The sequence below is a fragment of the Nerophis lumbriciformis genome, linkage group LG11 (genome assembly GCF_033978685.3).
Source record: "Nerophis lumbriciformis linkage group LG11, RoL_Nlum_v2.1, whole genome shotgun sequence".
In the NCBI taxonomy this organism is placed as follows: Eukaryota; Metazoa; Chordata; class Actinopteri; order Syngnathiformes; family Syngnathidae; genus Nerophis; species Nerophis lumbriciformis.
The window spans coordinates 2,783,014-2,808,058 of record NC_084558.2 but is presented as its reverse complement, the minus strand read 5'-3'; the positions used below and the strand labels follow the sequence as shown (position 1 = coordinate 2,808,058).

Sequence of the window (25,045 nt, the reverse complement as noted above, 5' to 3'; positions counted from 1 at the left end):
AATATATATCTATATATTTTTTTAATTTTACATACATATGTTTTAATTATTGTCAAAATTAACACGTTAACTCATGATTAATCACACCGAATTCTCGCATTAATCATGCAATTTATTTTGACCGTACAAGCTTTTTTTATTTTAAACGTCAGTATAGTGAGGAGACTCCGACTGGCAAATTCCATTATTAAAATATGGCCTGCTAAAACTTCAGATAAAACTGTTACCAAATATTGTTAAAAAAATGTTTTACATGCATTCAAGTTTAACTTATCCCTGGATGACATTCTGACAACTAAATTGCACTGGTGTACAATTTTTTTTTTTCTTAAGCAAAGTTTAGGTATGCAAGCAAGTAATCACATATGATTAATCATAGTTAATCTAATTTGATTAATCTGACTAATATTCATTTTTAACATATATAACTTATGTATAACATTTTTATATTAATTTTTTAACATCTATATATTTAACAATTTCATATAAAAAATGTTTATATTTTAACATTTGTGTATTTTTAAATTGTTATGCATGTGAGTGTTATAAAAAATATTCAACCTGAGTTTAAAATGCAAACCGTTTTTAATCACACTCAACTTCGGATTGTTAATTACTAATCACAGGTAAGTGATTCATTGCAACCACTCCCTTGCAAAATTTCAGTTAACTTAAAAAAGACCCCAATATTAAATCCTGAATCAACAAAGTATCTAATATTTGGAAACATGCATACTACTGTCCGAATGGCATCCAGGAACATTTTCCAAATGTTTGTTTTGCGTCATTTATTCCATCACAACTTTGTAACAGTTCCATATAAAGTCACATCGGGTGTATTTTGAAGCGGAAAAGAAAAACTGCATGATTAATCTGCGTGTGTGTGTGTATATATATATATATATATGGCCCTGCGATGAGGTGGCGACTTGTCCGGGGTGTACCCCGCCTTCCGCCCGATCGTAGCTGAGATAGGCTCCTGTGACCCCAAAAGGGAATAAGCGGTAGACAATGGATGGATATATATATATATATAATTAACGTGACCCGGCGATGAGGTGGCGACTTGTCCTGGGTATACCCCGACTTCCACCCGTGTGCAGCTGGGATAGGCTCCAGCACCCCCGCCCCCAACCCCATAAGGGACAAGCGTTAGAAAATGGATGGATAATTAACGTGATATTTTTTTGTGCTTCATCACGAGATAACTCATTATTTTTTAACAATATACAAAGTACATATTGTATTTTAGCGCCATTTACAGCATTTTCCCCCCAACTTTTCCAAATGTCTATCTAAAGCCGATTTAAAAAAAAAAAAAGCTTTTCCCACAAACTGTACGGATAAAACTTAAATCAGTTCACTAAGTTGCAGGGGGTGGGGCATATATTCTTCCATCCCTTTCTACAGGGTCGCTGGAGCCTATCCCAGCATTCAAAAATAATCAAAGTATGTCAATTTGTTTGTTTTACATCAAACTTTCAAAAAAAATGTAAAACCATGACTTAAAAACACATTTCCTTTGGAGGTACTTTTATTTAAAACACAATTATCTCACTAACATGGGAATGTCTAGTGACGTCACATGTCCAGGGAATGCAGGCATGGAACCGCATTCTTTTCCCTACTGAGAGAAGGCATTACACAGGAAGAAGAAGGAGGGGAAGGAGACTGGACGCCCTCCTCCTCTTCCTCTCTCCCGTGTGGGCGAATAACGGCGCTGGAGAAGTTATTGCAGCCAGACAATAGCAGCTAGTCCATACAATCATATTGAGGACTACTGTACATCACACCCAGGCTGGGCTGATCCACTATGGAGGATTTGGGTGAGTATAGGGGGAGGAAGCATGAGGGGAGATGCTTTTATTTTTATTTTTTTTATGGGAAGGGCTTCTGTGCTGCAGGAAATAAGCTCTCTGCTGACTCTGTGCTGTTTTTTTCCATGCAGGACAGCGATGTTGCGTGTTTGAGAGTTAACAGTGACTGCATAAGTCCGTCTATTGATAGCTTGTGAACACTCATCCCTGCTTTAAGGGCTTGTCAAGCATGCGATTGTGGAATCCTTTGATACCAACAAGTTTAGTGGAGCACACTCCTATGATAATAACGTGTTCCTCTTGCCCCATCCCAAAAAAAAACATTGTCTTTGGGAGGAACCTTGCCAGATTGTGCCCTCAAATAGCCCAAGGCCATGCTGCTGGTCCCAGCAAAATGTGCGGGATTCATAAGCAAAACTTGGAACACATCTGGATTAGATTGATGCAGTGGCCATGTTCGCTTCACTTTTCTTTTCTTTTTTTAAGGCTCTTTGTCGTACGTTGGATATGTGTGTTGAGAACCAGGAGGCCAACGCAAACAGTCAAGACGGACTCGCTCTAAATATGGTCATTATTCCCATTGGGAGGAAAACACCTCCTTATATGAGCAGTCTAAGTGTAGGGCCTGAGGAAGAGGGGGCTGAGTTGTAGATGATCTTCACCACAACTGTGAATCATCACCCGGGTTGTTTATAGAAGCCAGCGTTACGCTTCAAATGTTCACCAAAAGTGACACAGAAAGGGAAACGTTACACCAAGTAACGCTGTACTCGGCATCTACGGCTGATTTTTGACTATTGTTTGTCAGTAGGTCCTCAAAAACAGCAGACACTCCTTCTGTCACATTGTGGATCTTTGACTATTGCTTGTCAGTAGGTACTCAAAAACAGAAAAGTACTCATACGGAGTACTTATGTAATAAGAAGTCACATTCATGACATCAAATAGCAGATTTGGAAAAACAGCAAAGCACTCGGGACAGAAAGAGGATCTTTGATTAGTGTTTTTAGTAGCCGGTCTTCAAAAACAGCAGAGCACGAGTCTTAGGCCCTTTCTGACCTAACCTACTCAGTGGCCTAGTGGTTAGAGTGTCCGCCCTGAGATCGGTAGGTTGAGTTCAAACCAAAGACTATAAAAATGGGACCCAGCATCAAGGGTTGGAATTGGGGGTTAAATCAACAAAAATGATTCCTGGGCGCGGCACCGCTGCTGCCCACTGCTCCCCTCACCTCCCAGGGGGTGAACAAGGGGATGGGTCAAATGCAGAGGACACATTTCACCACACCTAGTGTGTGTGTGACAATCATTGCTACTTTAACTTTAACTTCTGCTCTAAGTGGTTCCATCCATCCATTGTCTACCGCTTGTCCCGTTCGGGGTCGCGAGGGGTGCTGGAGCTTATCTCAGCTGCATTCGGGCGGAAGGCGGGGTACACCCTGGACAAGTCGCCACCTCACCACAGGGCCAACACAGATAGACAGACAACATTCACTCACTAGGGCCAATTTAGTGTTGCCAGTCAACCAGGCACTCTTGTCTTATAGATAATCTTTTTTAGTGTTTTTCAGCATGTCCTCAAGAACAGCAGATCACTCCTGTCATATAAAGGATCTTTGACAAGTGTTTTTGCCATATGTCCTCAAGAACAGCAGATCACTCCTGTCATATGAAGGATCTTTGACAAGTGTTCTTGCCCTATGTCAGGGGTCGGCAACCCAAAATGTTGAAAGAGCCATATTGGACCAAAAATACAAAAACAAATCTGTCTGGAGCCGCAACAAATTAAAAGCCATATTACATACAGATAGTGTGTCATGAGATATACATTGAATTGAGATGACTTAAAGGAAACTAAATGAGCTCAAATATAGCTACAAATGAGGCATAATGATGCAATATGTACATATAGCCAGCCTAAATAGCATGTTAGCATCGATTAGCTTGCAGTCATGCAGTGTCCAAATATGTCTGATTAGCACTCCACACAAGTCAATAACATCAACAAAACTCACCTTTGTGCATTAATGCACAACGTTAAAAGTTTGGTGGACAAAATGAGACAGAAAAAGACGTGGCATAAAACACGTCCTCGAAAGTCGGAGAAAGTTATACATGTAAACAAACTACGGTGAGTTCAAGGACCGCCAAAATTAGTAGGACAAAACGGCGCTCGCCTAATACTTGAGTCAGTGAAGCATGTTTAATATAAACAGTGTGCTTTATAACAATTAGGGAGGTTTGTGTCATGTTTGTCCTCCTACAGAAACCATATTAAAACAAAAAATATATTTTTTCCCCTCATCTTTTTCCATTTTTCATACATTTTTGAAAAAGCTCCAAAGAGCCACTAGGACGGCGCTAAAGAGCCGCATACGGTTCTAGAGCCGCGGGTTGCCGACCCCTGCCCTATGTCTTTAAAAACAGAAGAGCATGCCAGTGTCAGTTAGTGATTTTTAAATTGTGTTTTTTTTTTGCGTGTAGAGCACTCCTGTCTTATAGAGAGAATCTTTAAATAGTGTTTTTTCTGCGTGTCCTCAAAAACAGAAGAGCACTCGATCTTGACAGGATTTTGACTAGCATTTTTTCCATAGGTCCTCAAAAACAGCAGAGAACGCCTGTTTTATAGAGAATCTTTAAATGGTGTATTTTTTTTAGCGTGTCTTCAAAAACAGCAGAGAACTCCTGTCTCATAGCGAATCTTTAAATGGTGTTTTTTAGCGTGTAATCAAAAAAAGCAGAGAACTTCTGTCTTATAGAGAATCTTTAAATGGTGATTTTTAGCGTGTCCTCAAAAACAGCAGAGCACTCCTGTCCTATACAGGATTTTTTACTTAGATTTTTGCCATAGGTCCTTAAAACAGCAGAGCTTTCCTGTCTTATAGAGAATCACTGACTTGACATTTTTTCTCAGCGTGTCCTCAAAAACAGCAAGTAGTCCTGTTTTATTTGACTAGGGTTTCTGCCAAAAGTCAAACAGCAAGTCACCACTGTCCTATAGATAGGATCTTTGACTAGCATTTTTTCAGTAGGTCCTAAAAAACAGCAGAGCTGTCCTGTCATATAAAGAAATATCAACTAGCTTTTTAAAAAAAAAAAAAAAACAGCAGGCAGTCCTGTTTTATTTGACTAGTGTTTCTGCTAAAAAGTCCCCAAAAAAACAGAAGCCCACTCCTGTCAGTTGGACGATTTTTAAATAGTGTTTTTTCAGCATGTTTTCTAAAACAGCAAGTCACCACTGTCATATAGATAGGATCTTTGACTAGCATTTTTTCAGTAGGTCCTTAAAAATAGCAGAGCTCTCCCGTCTCAAAAACAAGGAAGTTTTCCTTAGCTTTAATAAGAATCATTTAGTTCAGTGATTGTCAAACTGTGCTACTGGTACACGAGCTTTATCTAGTGGTACGCCAAAGAATCACTTGATTTTATTTACCTATATTCAACCACAGTGTATATGTTCAAATTGCCTAATGTTACAAAGGCCAAAAATATCAAACATACTTGTTCAATAAAACACCTGCTTTGTTTTTGATGAACACATAGACTTTCTACGCTACTGTATTTGAATGTTGGTCGTTATGACGGTAGCTGGAGAGCCAAGTGTTTTCTGTGGTGGAAAACAGTTTAAGAACCACTGATCTTGTTAAATCATGCGGTCCTAAATCCACTGTTTGTGAGAGTGACAGGAAGAAAGGCTCTGTTTGAACATAAAACAAGCCAATCTTTTTTACACAGTTTCTTAAGTGAAAAAAAATACCGATATTTTTTGCTCCATTCCATCTGCGAAGTTAATCAGGACAGTAAACCATCCCGACTGTTTTCATGTCTCACGGCTTTCATTCTGTCACAATATTAAAAATATGCTGATGACTCGTGTTCTTCTCTTTAGAGCAGACGATGACACTTTTATTGACGACTGTAATGATGTTTATTGAGAATTCAAAGCATTGGTTCACAGGGATGATGTCATGCAGCTGCTAATAAAACAAAAGCAAAAAATAATAATAAAGTGGGTGGGGTTCAAATATATCAGCTGGCCAACACGCTTCCTCCTCTGCATCCTTTCCACGCTGGCATGTCTGGATTATGAAATATATGTGACCTCTTATAGCTGCTCTATGTATGTGTCGTTTCTCCTCAGGATTGCCTGAGACACTTAACTACCCTCTCAATCCTCGTATTGTTGTCTTTGGTACGTAACTGTCTGTGCATGTGCTTCTTCTTTTCCCACTACTTCCTGTCTGCAGTATGTTGCATGGCCTGGTATTTGTCTATTAATATTAAAACTGTTTCCCTCTCGTCACCACCATATACAGACGCCCTCCTCGCAGATTTGGAGAACACAGGGTCACCTCTGGCTCGATGTCCCGTCCTCCTTACATCCGATCCACCATTGCAAGCTGATCCGGACTCACAGATCCCCGCTGAGGCCCGACCGCCGCCGCCAGCCTACACCCCTCAACAGGTAATGTCCACTCTTTGCCATGTCTTCAACTGACTTTCTGTTGCATCCATAACTACATGATCCATATGATAATAGGAAGTATCTCTTTTCTTCATATGCTCCTCTTTCCGGATCACATGACAAGTTTCCATTGTTCCACAGTCTCTCTTACAAAGCATATTTTCCCCTTATTATGCACTCACTTTCACTATTAAACATAATAATGACTTTAAAGCCTATAACAAAGTTAACTTTGTGGATTGTTTTTTCACAATTTTAGTACTTAGCACAGTAATTCCATTGGTGGCCTTTTTTTTGGCCGATCTTGGTAGATCGGGAATTAGGGGGTTCAAAAACAATGTCCATCCATCCATCCATCTTCAACCGCTTATCCGGAATCGGGTCGTGGGGACAACAGCTCCAACAGAGACCCCCAGACATCCCTCTCCAGAGCAACATTAGCAACTTCCTCCTAGGAGATCCCAAAGTGTTTCCAGGCCAGAAAGGAGATGCCACTGTGGAGTTGTCTAACTACCTCAGTGACTTCACTCCGAGAGATCAACATCAATCCCCCATCATCCTCAGGCTCGGCTCCTGTCAGGGAGGGTGTGTCTGATGTAGTTGGTTTCAGGAGTCCCTCAAAGTGCTCTACGCCCTACGACTTCCTCACTTGAAGTCAGCAGAGTCCCATCCTTGCTGAACACAGCTTGGATGGTTCCCTGCTTACCCCTCCTGAGGTGCGGTATGGTCTTCCAGAACAGCTTTGGTGCCGCTCGATAGTCCTTCTCAAAGGATTCCCCGAACTACTCCCACACCCTCTGCTTAGCCTCGTCCACAGTCACGGCCGCTGCCCTTCGGGCCTGTCGGTACCTTGCAACTGTCTGCGGAGTCCCCTGGGATAACACACCCCTTCTTCAGTCGGACGGCTTCCCTGACCACCGGTGTCTACCAGGGTGTTTGAGGGTTACCGCCCCTTGAGGCACCTAAGACCTTCTGGCCAGCTCACAGCTTTAGCAATAGAGGCTTTGAACATTGCCCATTCCTGTTCAATGTCCCCAACCTCCACAGGGATGGCAGAGAAGTCCTTCGGGACAGAGGACTCCTCCAAACGTTCTCAGTTCACCCGCACTACACGCTTGGGTTTGCCAGGTCTGTCCAGAGGTTTCCCTCGCCATCTGACCCAATAAACCACCAGATGGTGATCAGTTGAAAGTTCAGCCCCTGTCTGAACCCGGCCTCAGATCAGCTGATGCGATAACAAAATCGATCATTGATCTTTGGCCTAGGGTGCACTGGTACCAGGTACACCTATGAGCACCCTTATACTTGAACATGGTGTTTGTTATCCACAAGTCCATGACGAGCACAGAAGTCCAATAACAATCCACCACTCAGGTTCAGATCAGGGAGACCGTTTCTCCCAATCACGCAGGCCAAGTATCATTGTCATTGCCCTTTTCACACATTTGCAGAATATTGACCCGAATATAAGATGGTAGTTTTTCCCCGACAAAAAATAGTCTTGAAAGGTCATGTCGTCTTATAGTCTTAAGGTTCGCGCAATTTATACATGCAAAAAAAAACCAGGTGGTGCCAAACTGACATAACAAAATTTGGATAAAATGTGTCTTCTTATTTTCTGAAATTTTTAGCAATTTCTACCAAAAGGTGATGCCAAATGACATTTCCGTCGAGCGAATCAGAGCTTTTCCTCCTGTCGCTCACACATACCCGTGACCCCGAGAGATGCGTTAGCCATGACACATTAACCCGCTTTAAGAAAAAAGAAAAAAAAGAAAACCGAGAGTGTAGTAGGCAATTAGGGACATAATTAAATTAAATTAAATCATATTTAATTTTTTTTAATCATTATTCAATTGTAATTGAATAATGCTGAATAGTATAGATATATAACTCAATGTGTCACTGCCTTGATTTACATTAATTATTTAATGTAAAAGTAAATGTTATAATTCAATTTTTTTTTAAATATTTAGGTAATTTGTGGTTTAATTAATTATTAATTTTATGAAGTAATTATTCTAATGAACATGTGTGACAGTATGCATGTCAAATGGGACCAAATTGTAAAAAAAAAAAATCTTCATATAATTTGTTGAATTTGTTATTTATTTATAATTGGAATTAAATATGTCATAAATATATGCATGTGCTATTGTTTATTTTTTTGTAAAAGTGCATTTAATTATTTGATCATTTAATTATTCCAAATATTTAAATAATGATTTAAGAATTTAATTAGTTATTGATTAAATGATTTAATTGATTATTTAATGATGTAGTTAATTATTTCACAATTTAATTAGTTATTACATGAACATGTGTGGCAGTACAGAATGGAGGGTGAAATGGGACAAAATTAAATAAATAAATAGAATGGAATAGAACGCTTTATTGTGATCAAACATGATGAGAGCATGACAAAATCTTCAAATAATAACTTAAATGTGTCATTAATTCATTATAATTGGTATTAAGTACATACACGTTATTAAATGCTTCATTCATTTATTAAATGTATAAATACATTTAATTGTTTTAATATTTTATCAATTATTTAATATATTAATGATTTCATTGTTTCATGATTTAATGTATTATTTTATGATTTATTTCATGAACCTGTTCGACAGCGCTGCATGAATTAATTTTATCTGTCAAAGTCAGTGGGTTGATCCTATCACCTGAGTGGTGACTTCCTGGCAGTCTATCAGACCAAAGCAATCATTGGACTAGATCCCAGTTAGCCCCGCCCACTGACTTTGATAGCAGAGTTTGACAGATAAGAAATTATTGGAGCACTGCCATTATGATGCTAATTCTAAGATAATATATATGTACTTACTGTCACGTGGGGGTCGCAGCTTGCTGCGGGGTTGTTCTTCCAACGCAAGAACGGCTCCGGACGACAGCGTAAAGGTAGGAAGTGATTTATTTCTCATAAAACACTCACTACCACAAAACACAAAAATACAACCAAAAAAGGCAAGTGTGCCTAAAACATAAAAAGCTGCTAATTAACAAAAACTAGGACATGGACATGGAAACTTACTTTGTCAAAACGAGACCTGAACCGGAGTGACATAACGACAATGCAGGCAGGACGAGTGATGAACAAGGTATGCTTAAATAACAGTGACAGGTGTGTGTGAGTCAAAACGTGAAACAGGTGCGTGACGTGACAGGTGAAAACTAATGGTTGCTATGGTGACCAGACAAGGGAGTGAAAAGACAGAAACTAAACAAAACATGACTTAAAACAAAACATGATAATACAGACATGACACTTACATACGTATATAATAATAATAACACTTATGAGCGTCTAAGAAATATCAGTTTTTCAAGTTTTTATTTAAAAAATGTTTCCCAAAAACAGATCTGGAAAAAGAGTCCTATATCCGGGTCATTACAGTATTTTGTCACCCACCAGTGTATATTCATAACTATCTTTAATGATATCATGTTGTATTAGACTGTTTCTGCAGCGATGAAGTCGTCCCAAAACTCCAACCCAGACAAACTATACAGGTAATCTGCATTCGTGGACTCGTGCATGCTCTGTTTTTCTACATTTTTTTTCCTGCAACGTGTCTTCATTTATGTGCTCATGGAGTCTTCTTGTTGTTCCTCCAGCACAGTGTGTAAATCACGCTCTCCCCGCTCAGCTGATCCTCCTCCACATGTGGCCCCTGCAGCCTTCTCCTCTTCCTCCTTGTTAGGGGGAGGTCTGAGTGAACTGGACCATCTCCTACAGGAGCTGAATGCCACCCAGTTCAACATCACAGGTGTGTGTGCGTGTGTGTTCTTGTATTTCTACCCTTCTTTAGACATCAACGAATAAAGGTACCTTCCATATGAGGACAAGTAAGGATCGAAATCATGGTCCAAATACAGAAAACCATTGCATCTGATAGAGAATGTCTCATTTGCGCCGCTGGTGGGGAAATCTATCAAAATTAGTGTGGTCCCAAAAAGTAGGGATTTTTCAAATTGACTATGTGTCGGTTTTAAAAATGCTCCCCTCTGGTCAACATATGAAACAACAAGTGTGTGTAAATATTTTAAGTGCTCCCCCTCTGGCCAACATGTAATAACAAGTGTGTGTAAGAAATTGAAATGCACCCCCTTCCGCCAAAATTATTTAAAAATTAAATAAATATGTACATAGAGACATACTGTAATATCTTGAAGTAAATAATGAAGATTAAAAAACAATTACAAAAAAATGTAAAAAATAAAAAATTGATAGTTTGCCTTTTTATATTTGCATAGTATGTATATATTATTAATGTTGTAAATACAAATCTTTACATATCTAGAAAGGGTGGTCCTAAATCGGTAGGCATTTTTCGGAGGTCTCCAAAAGGTAACAAATACAAGACGGTGTGTGTGTGTGTGTGTTTGGGGAATGTGTGTGTACGTGTGTGTGAGTCGTGGAGATGAGCTAATCTGTGGACCCCGATTTACCATGAATTGATTAACGTGGACCCCGACTTAAACAAGTTGAAAAACTTATTGGGGTGTTACCATTCAGTGGTCAATTGTGCGGAATATGTACTGTACTGTGCAATCTACTAATAAAAGTCTCAATCAATCAATTCTTATCACCTTGTTTTGCTTTCAGATGAAATCTTGGCCCAGTTTCCAACATCTAAGAAAGACGACAGGACCAAGGATAAAGATTCCAAGTAACAACACATGCATGTTTATATGGACCAATAATACTCAAACTGTTATTCATTGTTATTCAAAAGCAGTTGATAATTGGAGAGAGGTTATTTATAAAACATGTAACTCAGTACAGAAGTACGTCAATTTATGGTCTTAATTGGTTCTGTGACAAAGCTCTTAACTTTAAACAATTGTATCTCAAATAATCATCTCCCACTGAATTGAATCCAAATCACTAAAACACTAAGTATTCATGTAGCCGCTGTGCAGCAATTGTTTCTAGGATTTTTTAGATAAACGAGAGGTGCGACAGCGGCCTGTACAGCAGGATGTCAGAATCGAGGTTAGGTCTTTTAAGGAGAGGATGAATAACCACTGTTTTGACTGCTAAGGGAACAGTACCGGAGGAGAATGATAGATGAATAATATTTAGCACTGATGGTCCTAATATTTCAAACAGCGTCTTAAGTTTCCCAGGAAGCCGGTCAAATAGACATGATGCTTATTTTGTCCCATTAACTAGAGGTCCTCTAATGTTACTTCTTTAAAATGAGAGATTATTTTTGGAAGCATTTGCTGTAATGCATATATTTATATTATGGAACCCAGTTGGAGCTGGGACGTGGTGTCTTTAAGCTCATTTTTAATAAGCTTAATTTTTTAAATAAATAATTGCATACAGTCATCAGCTGTGTGGGTGGAGACCCTGGTTGGGTTTGCAAATCTACGGTGTTAAACAAATATTTAGGATCGTTTTTTTGTGGCGAAAAAAGGATAAGAAAAGTAATTAGTTGTAGCTAAGGTAAGAGCGTGTATATACTGTAGGTTATTAAACTATCACTCCGTGATTGCTTGATGGAAGAGCTCTAGTTTAGTCGTACGCCATTTGCCTTTATACATGATTGTTCAAGAGCTCTGGTTCCTTCCATAAACCAAGGGATATGTCTCTCAGGAGCCTTTTTTAGACTACCAGTGCTTTCCCATCAATGGGGTTGCACAAGGTGTCATTAAAGTTGATAGTGAGGCTGTCAATTGAGTCCGCCACCATTACTGAGGGCAGTAGGCCGGAGAGAGTCACAGTTGTAGCATCGCTAATGTTATGGCTGATAAAGCATTTGTTGTTAACAATTTGTTGACTGACCAAATAGCACATTTTATGAAGTAGTGATCTGACATTACTTTGGTGCACTGGAGTAGTATAACTTTAGCAGCGGTGATACTCCTGACAAGGAATAACTCGATCCTATTACCGTTACGATGTGTTGTGTGAGACCACAACTGTCGATTATAGTTTGGAGTGCCACGCTCGAAGGGTCTAATGCAGGCCTGGGAAATTATTTTGACTCGGGGGCCAAATTTAGAGAAAAAAATGTGTCTGGGGGCCGGTATATTTATTTTTAGGAACACTAATACAAAACCTCACTATAATGTCTGATTGAGTACTAAAAATGTTATGACAGACTGCCTTAAAAAACAGAATGAAATTGTACATTTTCTACTGAATGAGACACCCAGAATGTACATGAAAATAAAGAATGTGGGATTTACATTATTAACTATGAACGATAAAACACTGAATATTAACAACATATGAACGTCACACCTTTTCTCGATCTACATATTTTACAATCAAGCGAAACGCAACAAAAAGCCAAATATGAACGCAAAGGGTAAAAAAATCCCACCTACAATCTGATATATCTGATACATCACTAAGCTTTAGAACTTTGTTGTAAAAATCTCCTTCCGCGTCTGTCCCTGACATTCGCATCTCAGGCTGGCTGCTCTGGAAACACTCTGCGGAAACGCTCCCCACCCACACTGCTTGGTGCCTAGTCTGAGCTGCTGTGACTTAGATCAGTTGGTCCTCAACCTTTTTGTAGCTGCGGACCGGTCAACGCTTGAAAATGTGTCCCACGGACCGGGGGCGGGGGGGTTTTGTCATAAAGAGATACAATCATGTGTGCTTATGGACTGTATCCCTGCAGACTGTATTGATCTATATTGATATTGAGTAATAAAATAAAAAAATAAAATACAAATATTTTTTTTTTTTTTTAATTTCTTGTGTTGGCCGGGGGCCGGGCATATATATATATATATATATATATATATATATATATATATATATATATATATATATATATATATATATATATATATATATATATATATATATACATATATATATATATATATATATATATATATATATATATATATTTATATATATGAGGGGTGCAACTAACGATTCATTTGATAATCGATTAATCTGTCGATTATTACTTCGATTAATCAGTTAATAATCGGATAAAAGAGACAAACGACATTTCTATCCTTTCCAGTATTTTATTGGGGAAAAAACAGCATACTGGCACCATACTTATTTTGATTAGTGTTTCTCAGCTGTTTGTACATGTTGCAGGTTATAAATAAAGGTTTATTAAAAAAAATAAAAAATTTAAAAATAAAAATAAAAATAAAAATAAATATTAAAAAAATAAAATTGCCTCTGCGCATGCGCATAGCATAGATCCAATGAATCGATGACTAAATTAATTGCCAACTATTTTTATAATAGATTTTAATCGATTTAATCGATTAGTTGTTGCAGCCCTAATATATATATATATATATATATATATATATATATATATATATATATATATATATATATATATATATATATATATATATATATATATATATATATATATATATATATATATTCCGAGCGCGATATCATGTTATCGATGAGAAAATGCATTTTTAGACAATATGATTTGCCTGAGCGGCTAAGAAACACCGGGAGTAACAAGCGGTAGAAAATGGATTAGAAAGGACAGATTTACAATAAATAAATAAATAAAATAAAAAACTTGGGTCTTGGGACTTCCCAGTTTGGGGCCCCCTGGTTTACATCATCGAGCGGTCTGCTGCTTTCTCGTTTCCTTGCTCCTCGGAAGTTTATTGTGTTTAAATCCTGCGTCTCACCTGGACAGAAGAAGTCTGAGGAGGTATTCCGACAAGTTGGTACACTTTGACAGCCATTTAGGGCCCGGAAATGAGGAGCAAACTGCTGAGCCAGCATTAATACAGCTGATGAATTCAAGAGTTGACAACAATTTAAAGTGCATGCAGAGGTAGCTAAAGATGTTAGCGCTGACCATGCAGCTACTGTCATCTAGCGGTGTTCATACAAAAAAATACAATAATTTGGGGGGTTGCCTACAGCCACAGCTGTTAGTTTTTTGATCTAGTGTTTAATCGATTTTTTTGACGAGACCACACACTAGTGACTATACAATACTTAATTGAATAGAGGAAGAAGTTAATTGGAGCATTGGCTGTATTTCACTTTTATCTTTAGGTAAACTACTGCAGATCTGCTGTCAACATTGTTTTGTTGACAGCAGATCTTGTCATTCAAAATCATTCCAGAGTAGATACCCTTTAAATCAATCAGGTTTAAACAGTGTTTCTTGCTACCTAACATCGGAGGACTGGTTTTGTCATGATGGATGATCACAAGGAACACATGCCAACACGACCTTTGGCCCTTTTCCTTCACATAACGTTTGTTTGAAGAAAACCTGTGTATGTCTGGTTGTTATTGTAGTTTTGTGTTTTCTTTCAGCTCTGCAAAGCCATCCGCAACAACCGCCACGCTGGAGTTGGACAAACTGATGGCGTCGCTGTCCGACTTCCGAGTTCAGAGCACGGTAAGGCATGCCATAATTAGATTATATATAACTTTGTTTGCATCTTCTGGGTGTGTACTCTCTCTGCATCGAAGTGGATTCCATTCAGAGACCAGAATAGTAACACTGTTTATATTGCATTGTCAGTCAAATAGATGTGGACGATACCGCTAATCTTAGTACTGATCTGATACCAAACAAATCCAGAGCCAGTATTGCTGATATACCGATACTGATGTGATAGTAAGTAAGTGAGCAAGTACATTTTATTTATAAAACGCTTTTCACAGATAAAATCACAAAGCGCTGTACAAAACATAGGTGAAGTAAAACAATTCATTTCAAACAACAGGGGCAACATCATAAAAAGGATACAAAGTGGATTAAAATGAATAGTTAAAAGGTGCATTGACTAAAAGCTTTACTAAAAAGAGAAGTTGTCACATTTTTCTTAAAAGTTTCAACACAGTCAAGATCACAGAGGGACTGGTGCAAATTGTTCCAGAGTCTGGGAGCTATATCCTGCATTGCCAGGTCTCCACGGGTTTTAAAAACGATAATGTTTCAGGATCATAGAATGATTTTGCCTTCAATTTTAAGCAAACATGTTTTGATTAACAAACATCATTTATTTAGTAGTATTTCCCACACATTAATTTATTCAACCACCAAATAGATTTGTCGCCACCTGTTGAGAATTCTCAATTTTTCAAAAAAAGTTCCTTTATTTTCAAATGCAAATGTTGACAGGTAAAACCCCGGTATCCATAAACATGACATGTGTCATTGCCAATGTGCACCCACCCACAGCCACAGATAGATTGCAGTCCCGTGGGAAACAATATGAACAACGTAACTATATCACCACAATTATACAATGATTACTAGAGATGTCCGATAATATTAGACTGCCAATATTATCGGCCGATAAATGCTTTAAAATGGAATATCGGAAATTATCGGTATCGGTTTCAAAAAGTATTTTTTTTAATGTATTTATTGTTTTTGTCCTGTCCAGCTTCTCAGGCAAATCATATAGTTGATGTCGATGCCCATATCGGCTGTTCACATTGAGCTCAGTTTAAAATGTCCTGTTATACAGTATGCCAGGCAGTCTTGCACTAAAGGAGGACTATGTTATTGTTTACTTTATTACTCTAGTATACTCTGGACTGAAGCTGTGTGCCTTCATTGTTTTTGTAGCTGTTGTTTTGAGGCATGTTTAAAAAAAAAAAAATTCACTTTGTGAAAGTCAAAGTATAGTAGTAGTGGGTATCAGGATTATCTCAGGAAGAGCATGTCCCAAATTCCAAGCTGCTGTTTTGAGGCATATTAAAAAAAATGATGCACTTTGTGACTTCAATAATAAATATGGCAGTGCCATGTTGGCATTTTTTTCCATAACTTGAGTTGATTTATTTTGGAAAACCTTGTTACATTGTTTAATGCATCCAGCGGGGCATCACAACAAAATTAGGCATAATAATGTGTTGATTCCACGACTGTATACATCGGTATCGGTTGATATCGGAATCGGTAATTAAGAGTTGGACAATGTTGGAAAATTGGATATCGGCAAAAAAGCCATTATCGTACATCTCTAATGGTTGCATTATTCCCTTTCATTACACACAACTGTTTGACCGAAATAAAATCAATATTAAGTAAACAAAAGTAGAAACTACTCTCAGTCAAATGCTTTTTGCCCTCAAAAGCCTCCAATGTCCAAAAAGGTATTCATTGTTTTCCCCATTCACACAAAAAACATCGATTTTTGTGAGTACAAACAGTACAACGATGAACTGAAAAAATATCGATCTCATCGAGGTAGTATCAATGTGATAGTGATACTACCCCTTATATTGATACTATCATTATCTTGATAAATCTGTCTGTCCCTCCAGTCAAGGTTGTGAGACTGGTAAAGGCCTTCACTTGACCTCGCGATGCGCTCACTGTCACCAGACAGCAATTAGTCTCAAACAATGTGCATCCACATTGTTATTAATCAAGGGGCCAACCAGCACTAAAGAAAGTATTCTTTTTTTTTTTAGATTGCGTGTCCTGAATAATGCAAAATGTTCTCCGTCACCATTTTCAAAAACAGTTAATTGTCCAACTGTCTCGCTGCAGCCAACTGTCAGTCCAGTCACCACAGCAACAGCAACAACAACAACAACAACAGCAGCAGCAGCAGCCCCACAGCAGCCGGCCATCCCGCCACAGTCTTCATCAGGCGGCTCATTGGACAGCATGCTGGGGCTCCTCCAATCAGATTTGACAAGGCAAGGAGTTCAAACCTCTTCCAAAGGAAACTGTTCAGCCTGTCAGAAGCCGGTCGTGGGACAGGTGAGTGTGCACATGCTGCAACATTAGGCTAATATGTCAAAATCATCTTGTTCTAGGTCTAGGCTTCATTTGATTGGTTATTGTTTTGATTATTTCATTAAGTTAAAACATTTATCAAAGTAGTAACATTACAATTACAAGGAAAATAGCTCTTAATGTTCATATTTCTTGGAATTTTCAAATGGTGTTTTCAACAGACATTACCTTTTTGAAAAGGCAATGTATTGCTAAAAAAAAAAAAACATCATAAAAACACCACTTAGATAGAGCGAATAACTGCACATTATACTATGATACAATCTGACCATCGTTTTTTTCTGAATAAAATGTGACAAATGATGGCAGCGTGCGTTATGGCTGTCGCCTCAAAAGACATTCAAAAACTAGGATTGAATTTACAGACTGACTTCATATTTGAGGATTTTAAAAGACAGACATATACAAAAAGGCTGGTATATAAAAAGTAAATAGAAATGTTCTTATCTTCATGTACTTTTGCCTAGTTATTTTTTTGTCTTCATACAGACCCAAAAGTTTTGATGTCGAGGCACTTTCGGAAAATGTGAACAAGGTCATCAACCTATGTGCTCGTCAATTGGTACAAAAATAACCCTACACAGAGAAAACAATGATGTGCACAGTAAACATTGTACACATTACATATTGTTATGAACGTGTCTGTTACAACATTATATATTTACTAGCAGTGTTGTACAAAACGTTGATGGAGGGCTTTGAAGTTGTTTAGAGCAGTGTTTTTCAACCACATTAGTGTGCCGTGAGATACAGTCTGGTGTGCTGTGGGAGATGATCTAAATTGACCTATTTTGGTTAAATATATATATTTTTGCAAACCAGTAATTATAGTCTGCAAATGATGTGTTGTTGTTGAGTGTCGGTGCTGTCTAGAGCTCGGCAGAGTAACCGTGTAATACTCTTCCATATCAGTAGGTGGCAGCCGGTAGCTAATTGCTTTGTAGATGTCGAAAACAGTGGGAGGCAGTGTGCAGGTAAAAAGGTGTCTAATGCTTAAACCAAAATTAAACAAAAGGTGAGTGCCCCTAAGAAAAAGCATTGAAGCTTAGGGAAGGCTATGCAGAACGAAACTAAAACTGAACTGGCTGCAAAGTAAACAAAAACAGAATGCTGGATGACAGCAAAGACTTATTGCGGCGCAAAGACGGCGTCCACAATGTACATCCGAACATGACATGACAATCAACAATGTCCCCACAAAGAAGGATAAAAACAACTGAAATATTCTTGATTGCTAAAAGCAAAGTAGATGCGGGAAATATCGCTCAAAGGAAGACATGAAACTGCTACAGGAAAATACCAAAAATAGAGAAAAAGCCACCAAAATAGGAGCGCAAGACAAGAACTAAAACTCAAAATAAGTCGGGGCGTGATGTGACAGGTGGTGACAGTACACCTACTTTGAGACAAGAGCTATAGTGATGCATGCTTGGTTATGGTTTAAAGTCATATCCAATAATTGCAACAAGTTTTTACTGGCAACTGAGTTTTGTTTTTTAATGAGATCTGCTGGTGGTGTGCCTCCGGATTTTTTCAACGCAAAAAATGTGCCTTGGCTCAAAAAAGGTTGAAAAACACTGCTTTAGAGGACTGTGAATCTGCATCTTACAAGTGCTTTTTATCATCTTTAAAATACTAAAATAAAATCAAACAATAAAGGACGTGGATTCTTGTCTCTCATAATGATTGTAAACGATAGGCAAAATTCCCCAAAAAGTGCAGTTCCCGTTTAATGTGTGACTCAAACGAGAGAGTTGGGTCAGAAATAATAGAGATTCTTTACTGAGTCGTTTTTTTATAATTGTTTTGTTGTCAAATGTTAAGATGGTATTATTGAATAAGTGCCGGTGTCTAGTAGGACCAATTATCAACATTTCTGTTTTCTCAGGGTTAAGATGCAAAAAGTTGCTGGACATCCATTGTTTAATTTCATTTAGACACGCCTCCAGATGACTACAATCTGCTCCGAATTCAATATTTTCATAGCTTGAGCATATAAAAAAACTGTTTGGTAACTTCTAAATATCTTTTGTAACATTATGAGAGCCCTTGAGACATGACATAACACACTTTTTTAATCCAATATAGTAATGCTGCCTGAGGCTGAGCCAATCAGTGGCCACGATACTGAACAACATGCTCTGAATAAATGTCTCATCTCATGGCCAATAGCACTATAGTATTGGTGTTTTTAGTTTATTTTGGCAAATGCTTAAATTAGGACCAAAAATGTAGAATATGCTGTAAAAAAACATGAAAAAAATATATTTTTCAGATTTCCGCGATGTTTGAAGTGCAATGTGGCAGGGGACGACTACATTTGCAAACAACGTGTTTATTATGGTGGCTTTAATATTGATCTTGGCAGTGCCACACAGATTTAAATGTTCATGTTATTGTGGTAGGCACAGGATATAAAGTACAGGCCAAAGGTTTGGACACACCTTCTCATTCAATGGGTTTTCTTTATTTTCATGACTATTTACATTGTAGATTGTCACTGAAGGCATCAAAACTAGGAATGAACACATGTGGAGTTATGTAATTAACAAAAAAAGGTGAAATAACTGAAAACGTGTTTTATATTCTAGTTCCATCAAAATAGCCACCTTTTGCTCTGATTACTGTTTTGCACACTCTTGGCATTCTCTCGATGAGCTTCAAGAGGTAGTCACCTGAAAAGGGTTTTCACTTCACAGGTGTCATAGTTTTGATGTCTTCAGTGACAATCTACAATGTGAATTGTCATGAAAATAAAGAAAAGGCATTGAAATGAGAAGGTGTGTCCAAACTTTTGGCCTGTACTGTACATTTTAAAGATATTTTTAAATTGTCATCTGTAAAACAAAATGTAACCTCCAATGTCTAAGCTACACAAAATGCGACACGTGTTCTTTGTGGGAAAAAAATATTCCATTGTAAATGTCATTTTTGATCCAACTTGTATCGCAACATAAACTAATACAATCATTTATGTTAAGATTTTATTTTGGTCTGCTGGCTTTCCTTTTGATTAATTTTGTCTTTTTCCACCAGAGGGCGCTTTGTTTCCCCATTCAAAGCACGCCTCAAAATTTGTTTTGCTACTGTAAATGTCAAAAGTGTATTTGCTTTGTTTTGTTGTTGTTTTCGTTTGTTGTTTTTTAAAATACAAAATGTATGTACTGTATGTAACTATAATGACAAAAATAGAATCAATCTGATGTATATTTTGGATAGAAGTAGTTTTAGAGGGGAACATTATCACAATTTCAGAATGGTTAAAACCATTAAAAATCAGTTCCCAGTGGCTTATTATATTTTTCAAAGTTTTTTTCAAAATTTTACCCATCACGCAATATCCCTAAAAAAAGCTTCAAAGTGCCTGATTTTAACCACCCGTCCATTTTCCTGTGACGTCACATAGTGAAGCCAACACAAACAAACATGGCGGAAAGAACAGCAAGCTATAGCGACATTAGCTCGGATTCAGACTCGGATTTCAGCGGTTTAAGCGATTCAACAGATTACCAATGTATTGAAACGGATGGTTGTAGTGTGGAGGCAGGTAGCGAAAACGAAATTGAAGAAGAAACTGAAGCTATTGAGCCATATCGGTTTGAACCGTATGCAAGCGAAACCGACGAAAACGACACGACAGCCAGCGACACGGGAGAAAGCGAGGACGAATTCGGCGATCGCCTTCTAACCAACGATTGGTATGTGTTTGTTTGGCATTAAAGGAAACTAACAACTATGAACTAGGTTTACAGCATATGAAATACATTTGGCAACAACATGCACTTTGAGAGTGCAGACAGCCCAATTTTCATCAATTGATATATTCTGTAGACATACCCTCATCCGCGCTCTTTTCCTGAAAGCTGAACTGTCCAGTTTTGGAGTTGATGTCAGCAGGCCAGGGAAGCTAGGGTCGATAGGGGGTTTAGCTCGCTCGTCTGCGGGAACAAACTGCCGCCATTGCTTGCCGTGCTACCGAGGTCCTTTGTCCTTGAATTGCTCACACACGCCGGCAGATTCAATGGGGGTCTGGCGGCAGATTTCTTTGACTTTATCGTTGGAAATGCATCTGCTTTGAGTGTCGCAGGATATCCACACATTCTTGCCATCTCTGTCGTAGCATAGCTTTCGTCGGTAAAGTGTGCGGAACAAACGACCAATTTCTTGCCACTTTCGCATATATGGGCCACTGGTGCAACTTGAATCCGTCCCTGTTGGTGTTGTTACACCCTCCGACAACACACCGACGAGGCATGATGTCTCCAAGGTACGGAAAACAGTCGAAAAAAACGAAAAATAACAGAGCTGATTTGACTCGGTGTTTGAGAAAATGGCGGATTGCTTCCCGTTGTGACGTCATCGCTCCGAGAGCGAATATTAGAAAGGCGTTTAATTCGCCAAAATTCACCCATTTAGAGTTCGGAAATGGGTTAAAAAAACATGGTCTTTTTTCTGCAACATCAAGGTATATATTGACGCTTACATAGGTCTGGTGATAATGTTCCCCTTTAAAAGACTGGCGTACTTTAAGTAGAAAAAATATACATTTTTGGGAAGCACACATTTTTCAGGAAGCGTGGGATTATTTCCTTCATCCAGGTGGTGACAGCTCTAGGAAAGGTGTGGCATCCCGAGCACTTTGTGTGCACGGAATGTGAGACAGAGCTGGGCAGTCGCAACTTCTTCGAGAAGGACGGCCGGCCGTACTGCGAGTCGGACTACTTCACGCTCTTCTCCCCTCACTGTGCGCAATGTAACAAGCCCATACTCAACGTAAGAGGCCTCTAAATGAGTTGACTCTCACATGAGCAGCATTTGCTAATGTCATTCCCTCCTTTATCAGAAAATGGTGACCGCTCTGGACAAAAACTGGCACCCTGAGTGTTTCTGCTGCGTCAAATGCAGCCGCAGTTTTGGCGAGGAAGGTAAAAAAAAATAAAAAATACAGCAGCTTACAAATACGCAAGTCTCATAATGACAACAAACCTCACTTACAAACGTTGTCAGGTTTCCATGACCGTGAGGGCCAGCAGTACTGCCAGCAGTGCTTCCTGACGCTGTTTGCTTCCCGCTGTCAAGGCTGCAGTCAGCCCATCCTGGAAAACTACATCTCAGCTCTCAACTCTCTCTGGCATCCACAGTGCTTTGTATGCAGGGTGAGTGTTCCCTTTTTCCACTAGACATATACAAATATATACACACACACACACACACACACACACACACACACACACACACACACATATATATATATATTAGGGGTGTGGGAAAAAATCGATTCAAATTCGAATCGCGATTCTCACGTTGTGCGATTCAGAATCGATTCTTATTTTTTTTAAATGTATTATTTTTTTAAATGTATTTATTTTTAATTTGTATTATTATTTTTATTTTTGTATTATTTTTTTATTAATCAATCCAACAAAAAAATACACAGCAATACCATAACAATGCAATCCAATTCCAAAACCAAACCCGACCCAACAACTCTCAGAACTGCAATAAACAGAGCAATTGAGAGGAGACACAAACACGACACAGAACAAACCAAAAGTAGTGAAACAAAAATGAATATTATCAACAACAGTATCAATATTAGTTACAATTTCAACATAGAAGTGATTAAAAATCCCTCATTGACATTATCATTAGATATTTATGAAAAAAAAAAAAAGAACAATAGTGTCACAGTGGCTTACACTTGCATCGCAGCTCATAAGCTTGACAACACACTGTGTCCAATATTTTCACAAAGATAAAATAAGTCATATTTTTGGTTCATTTAATAGTTAAAACAAATTTACATTATTGCAATCAGTTAATAAAACATTGTCCTTTACAATTATAAAAGCTTTTTACAAAAATCTACTACTCTGCTTGCATGTCAGCAAACTGGGGTAGATCCTGCTGAAATCCTATGTATTGAATGAATAGAGAATCGTGTTGAATTGAAAAAAAAAATCTATTTTGAATCGAATCGTGACCCCAGGAATCAATATTGAATCGAATCGTGGTACACCCAAAGATTCACAGCCCTTATATATATATATATATATATATATATATATATATATATATATATATATATATATATATATATATATATATATGTATTGTACATAAAGTATAGCAACTCCATTGTGAAAATGAAATAAAATAAGAAAATAATAATACATAATATATAAAAATAAAATATATCAAATAAATAAAAAATGCCATTCTTAGACATTGTTATTGTTGATATTTATTTTTTAATGAATTAATTTAAACAATTCTAGTAATTAATATAGATCACAGACTTGTATCAAGGCCAATTTTGGATTAATTAACATTTGTTTATTTATATTACATTTGTAGATATTGTAATTTAAAAAAGTATTCTGCTGACCCGTCTCCACTCGGGATGGTGTCCTGCTGGCCCCACTATGGACTGGACTCTTACTATTATGTTGGATCCACTATGGACTGGACTCTCACAATATTATGTCAGACCCACTCGACATCCATTGCATTCGGTCTCCCCTAGGGGGGGGGGTTACCCACATATGCGGTCCTCTCCAAGGTTTCTCATAGTCATTCACATCGACGTCCCACTGGGGTGAGTTTTTCCTTGCCCTTATGTGGGCTTTGTACCGAGGATGTCGTTGTGGCTTGTGCAGCCCTTTGAGACACTTGTGATTTAGGGCTATATAAATAAACATTGATTGATTGATTGATTGATATTGTTCTTAATATTACTAGCTAGGAATGTCACTCACTTGATCAGAGACTTTCATTGAGAGGTTTGGATTCATGCATCTTTAACTGAGAAAGTAAAGGAAAGTTTAAAAAAAATACAGAATCAATAATTTAAATGAAATGACAATGTGTGGAAAAATGATATAAAAATACAGTCATTAAGGTTATTGACCCCGCTAAACGAATTTCCGCAAAATATAGGACTCATTAATTATAAATTTAATATTTTCATCGCTCGAGCCTACACAAAACCTGTTTACAACCTTCTAAATACATTTTTTAAACATACGAGAGCCTTCTAGCCATGACATGTCTCCTTTTATTTGCCTATATACTCCTTTAATCCTATATGCTGCCTGAGGCTGAACCAATCAGTGGCCACGATACTGAGCAGTATGCTCTGGTTGGTGTGGTCTCCTCTAGTGGCCAATAATACTGTAGTAGTGTTGTTTTTATTTAGCCATTCTTATGCTCGAAAATGCTTAATTGGGCCAAAATGGCCTTTGGTTTGAGTTTATTGGCATTTAGTTAAGTAGATAAGGCCATTATACACCCATTGTGCTACTTGTGACTCCCAGATGACTATTTTAAATGTTTTAAATATCTTCTTCCTTCTCTCTCCTCCAGGAATGCTACAGTGCCTTTGTCAACGGCAGCTTCTTCGAGCACGAGGGCAAGCCGTTGTGCGAGGCCCATTACCACCAGTCGCGGGGCAGCATGTGTCAGGCCTGCCAGCAGCCCATCCTGGGTCGCTGCGTCACCGCCATGGGCGCCAAGTTCCACCCCCACCACCTGGTGTGCCACTTCTGCTTGAAGCCCCTGAGCAAAGGCTGCTTCAAGGAGCAGGAGAACAAGCCCTACTGCCACCCGTGCTTCATCAAACTCTTCGGTTAAGGACCTGAATGACCCTCCACCGAATCAAACCAGAAGCTTTTTTTTTTTACATTTGTATACTGTAGCAATGAGGGTGGAGCTGGTCTCTTTGTACTGAAGGAGATGAAAATCCTCCTAAATGTTATTATTTTTTTGCTAATAAAGTTGACTCCATTAAGACTATCAGTGTGAATTAAAACAACTGAAATAATGGCAATTGTAACTGTTTATATAATACATGAATAAAAAGTTTTTTTTATAGTTGTCCAAGGTACAATACTTGCTTTACATTGCTAAAAAAAGCATCACTGCCACTGCCTTTATATTATGTCATACACTATATATGTTCAATAGGACCAATGAATATCATTCTTTCACAAATGCTGTATGCACTT

The 25,045-nt window shown here is 38.1% G+C and overlaps 1 protein-coding gene across 2 annotated transcripts; it reads left to right on the top strand.

The window, feature by feature from the left end:
• The first annotated feature begins 1,524 nt into the window (after nt 1-1,524).
• LOC133610993 (transforming growth factor beta-1-induced transcript 1 protein-like) lies at nt 1,525-24,911 on the top strand. 2 transcript variants are annotated; one of them, XM_061967813.1, is made up of 12 exons: nt 1,525-1,826; nt 5,956-6,006; nt 6,131-6,279; nt 9,755-9,810; nt 9,916-10,067; nt 10,907-10,970; nt 14,591-14,675; nt 16,788-17,003; nt 21,639-21,812; nt 21,883-21,964; nt 22,047-22,195; nt 24,405-24,911. In XM_061967813.1, exons 1-12 carry the CDS (start codon nt 1,814-1,816, stop codon nt 24,669-24,671), a joined length of 1,458 nt encoding a protein of 485 aa, XP_061823797.1. In that variant the 5' UTR covers nt 1,525-1,813; the 3' UTR covers nt 24,672-24,911. The 2 variants fall into 2 exon arrangements, with proteins under 2 accessions (XP_061823797.1, XP_061823799.1); XM_061967815.1 differs by lacking the exon at nt 5,956-6,006.
• Nucleotides 24,912-25,045: the final 134 nt, after the last annotated feature.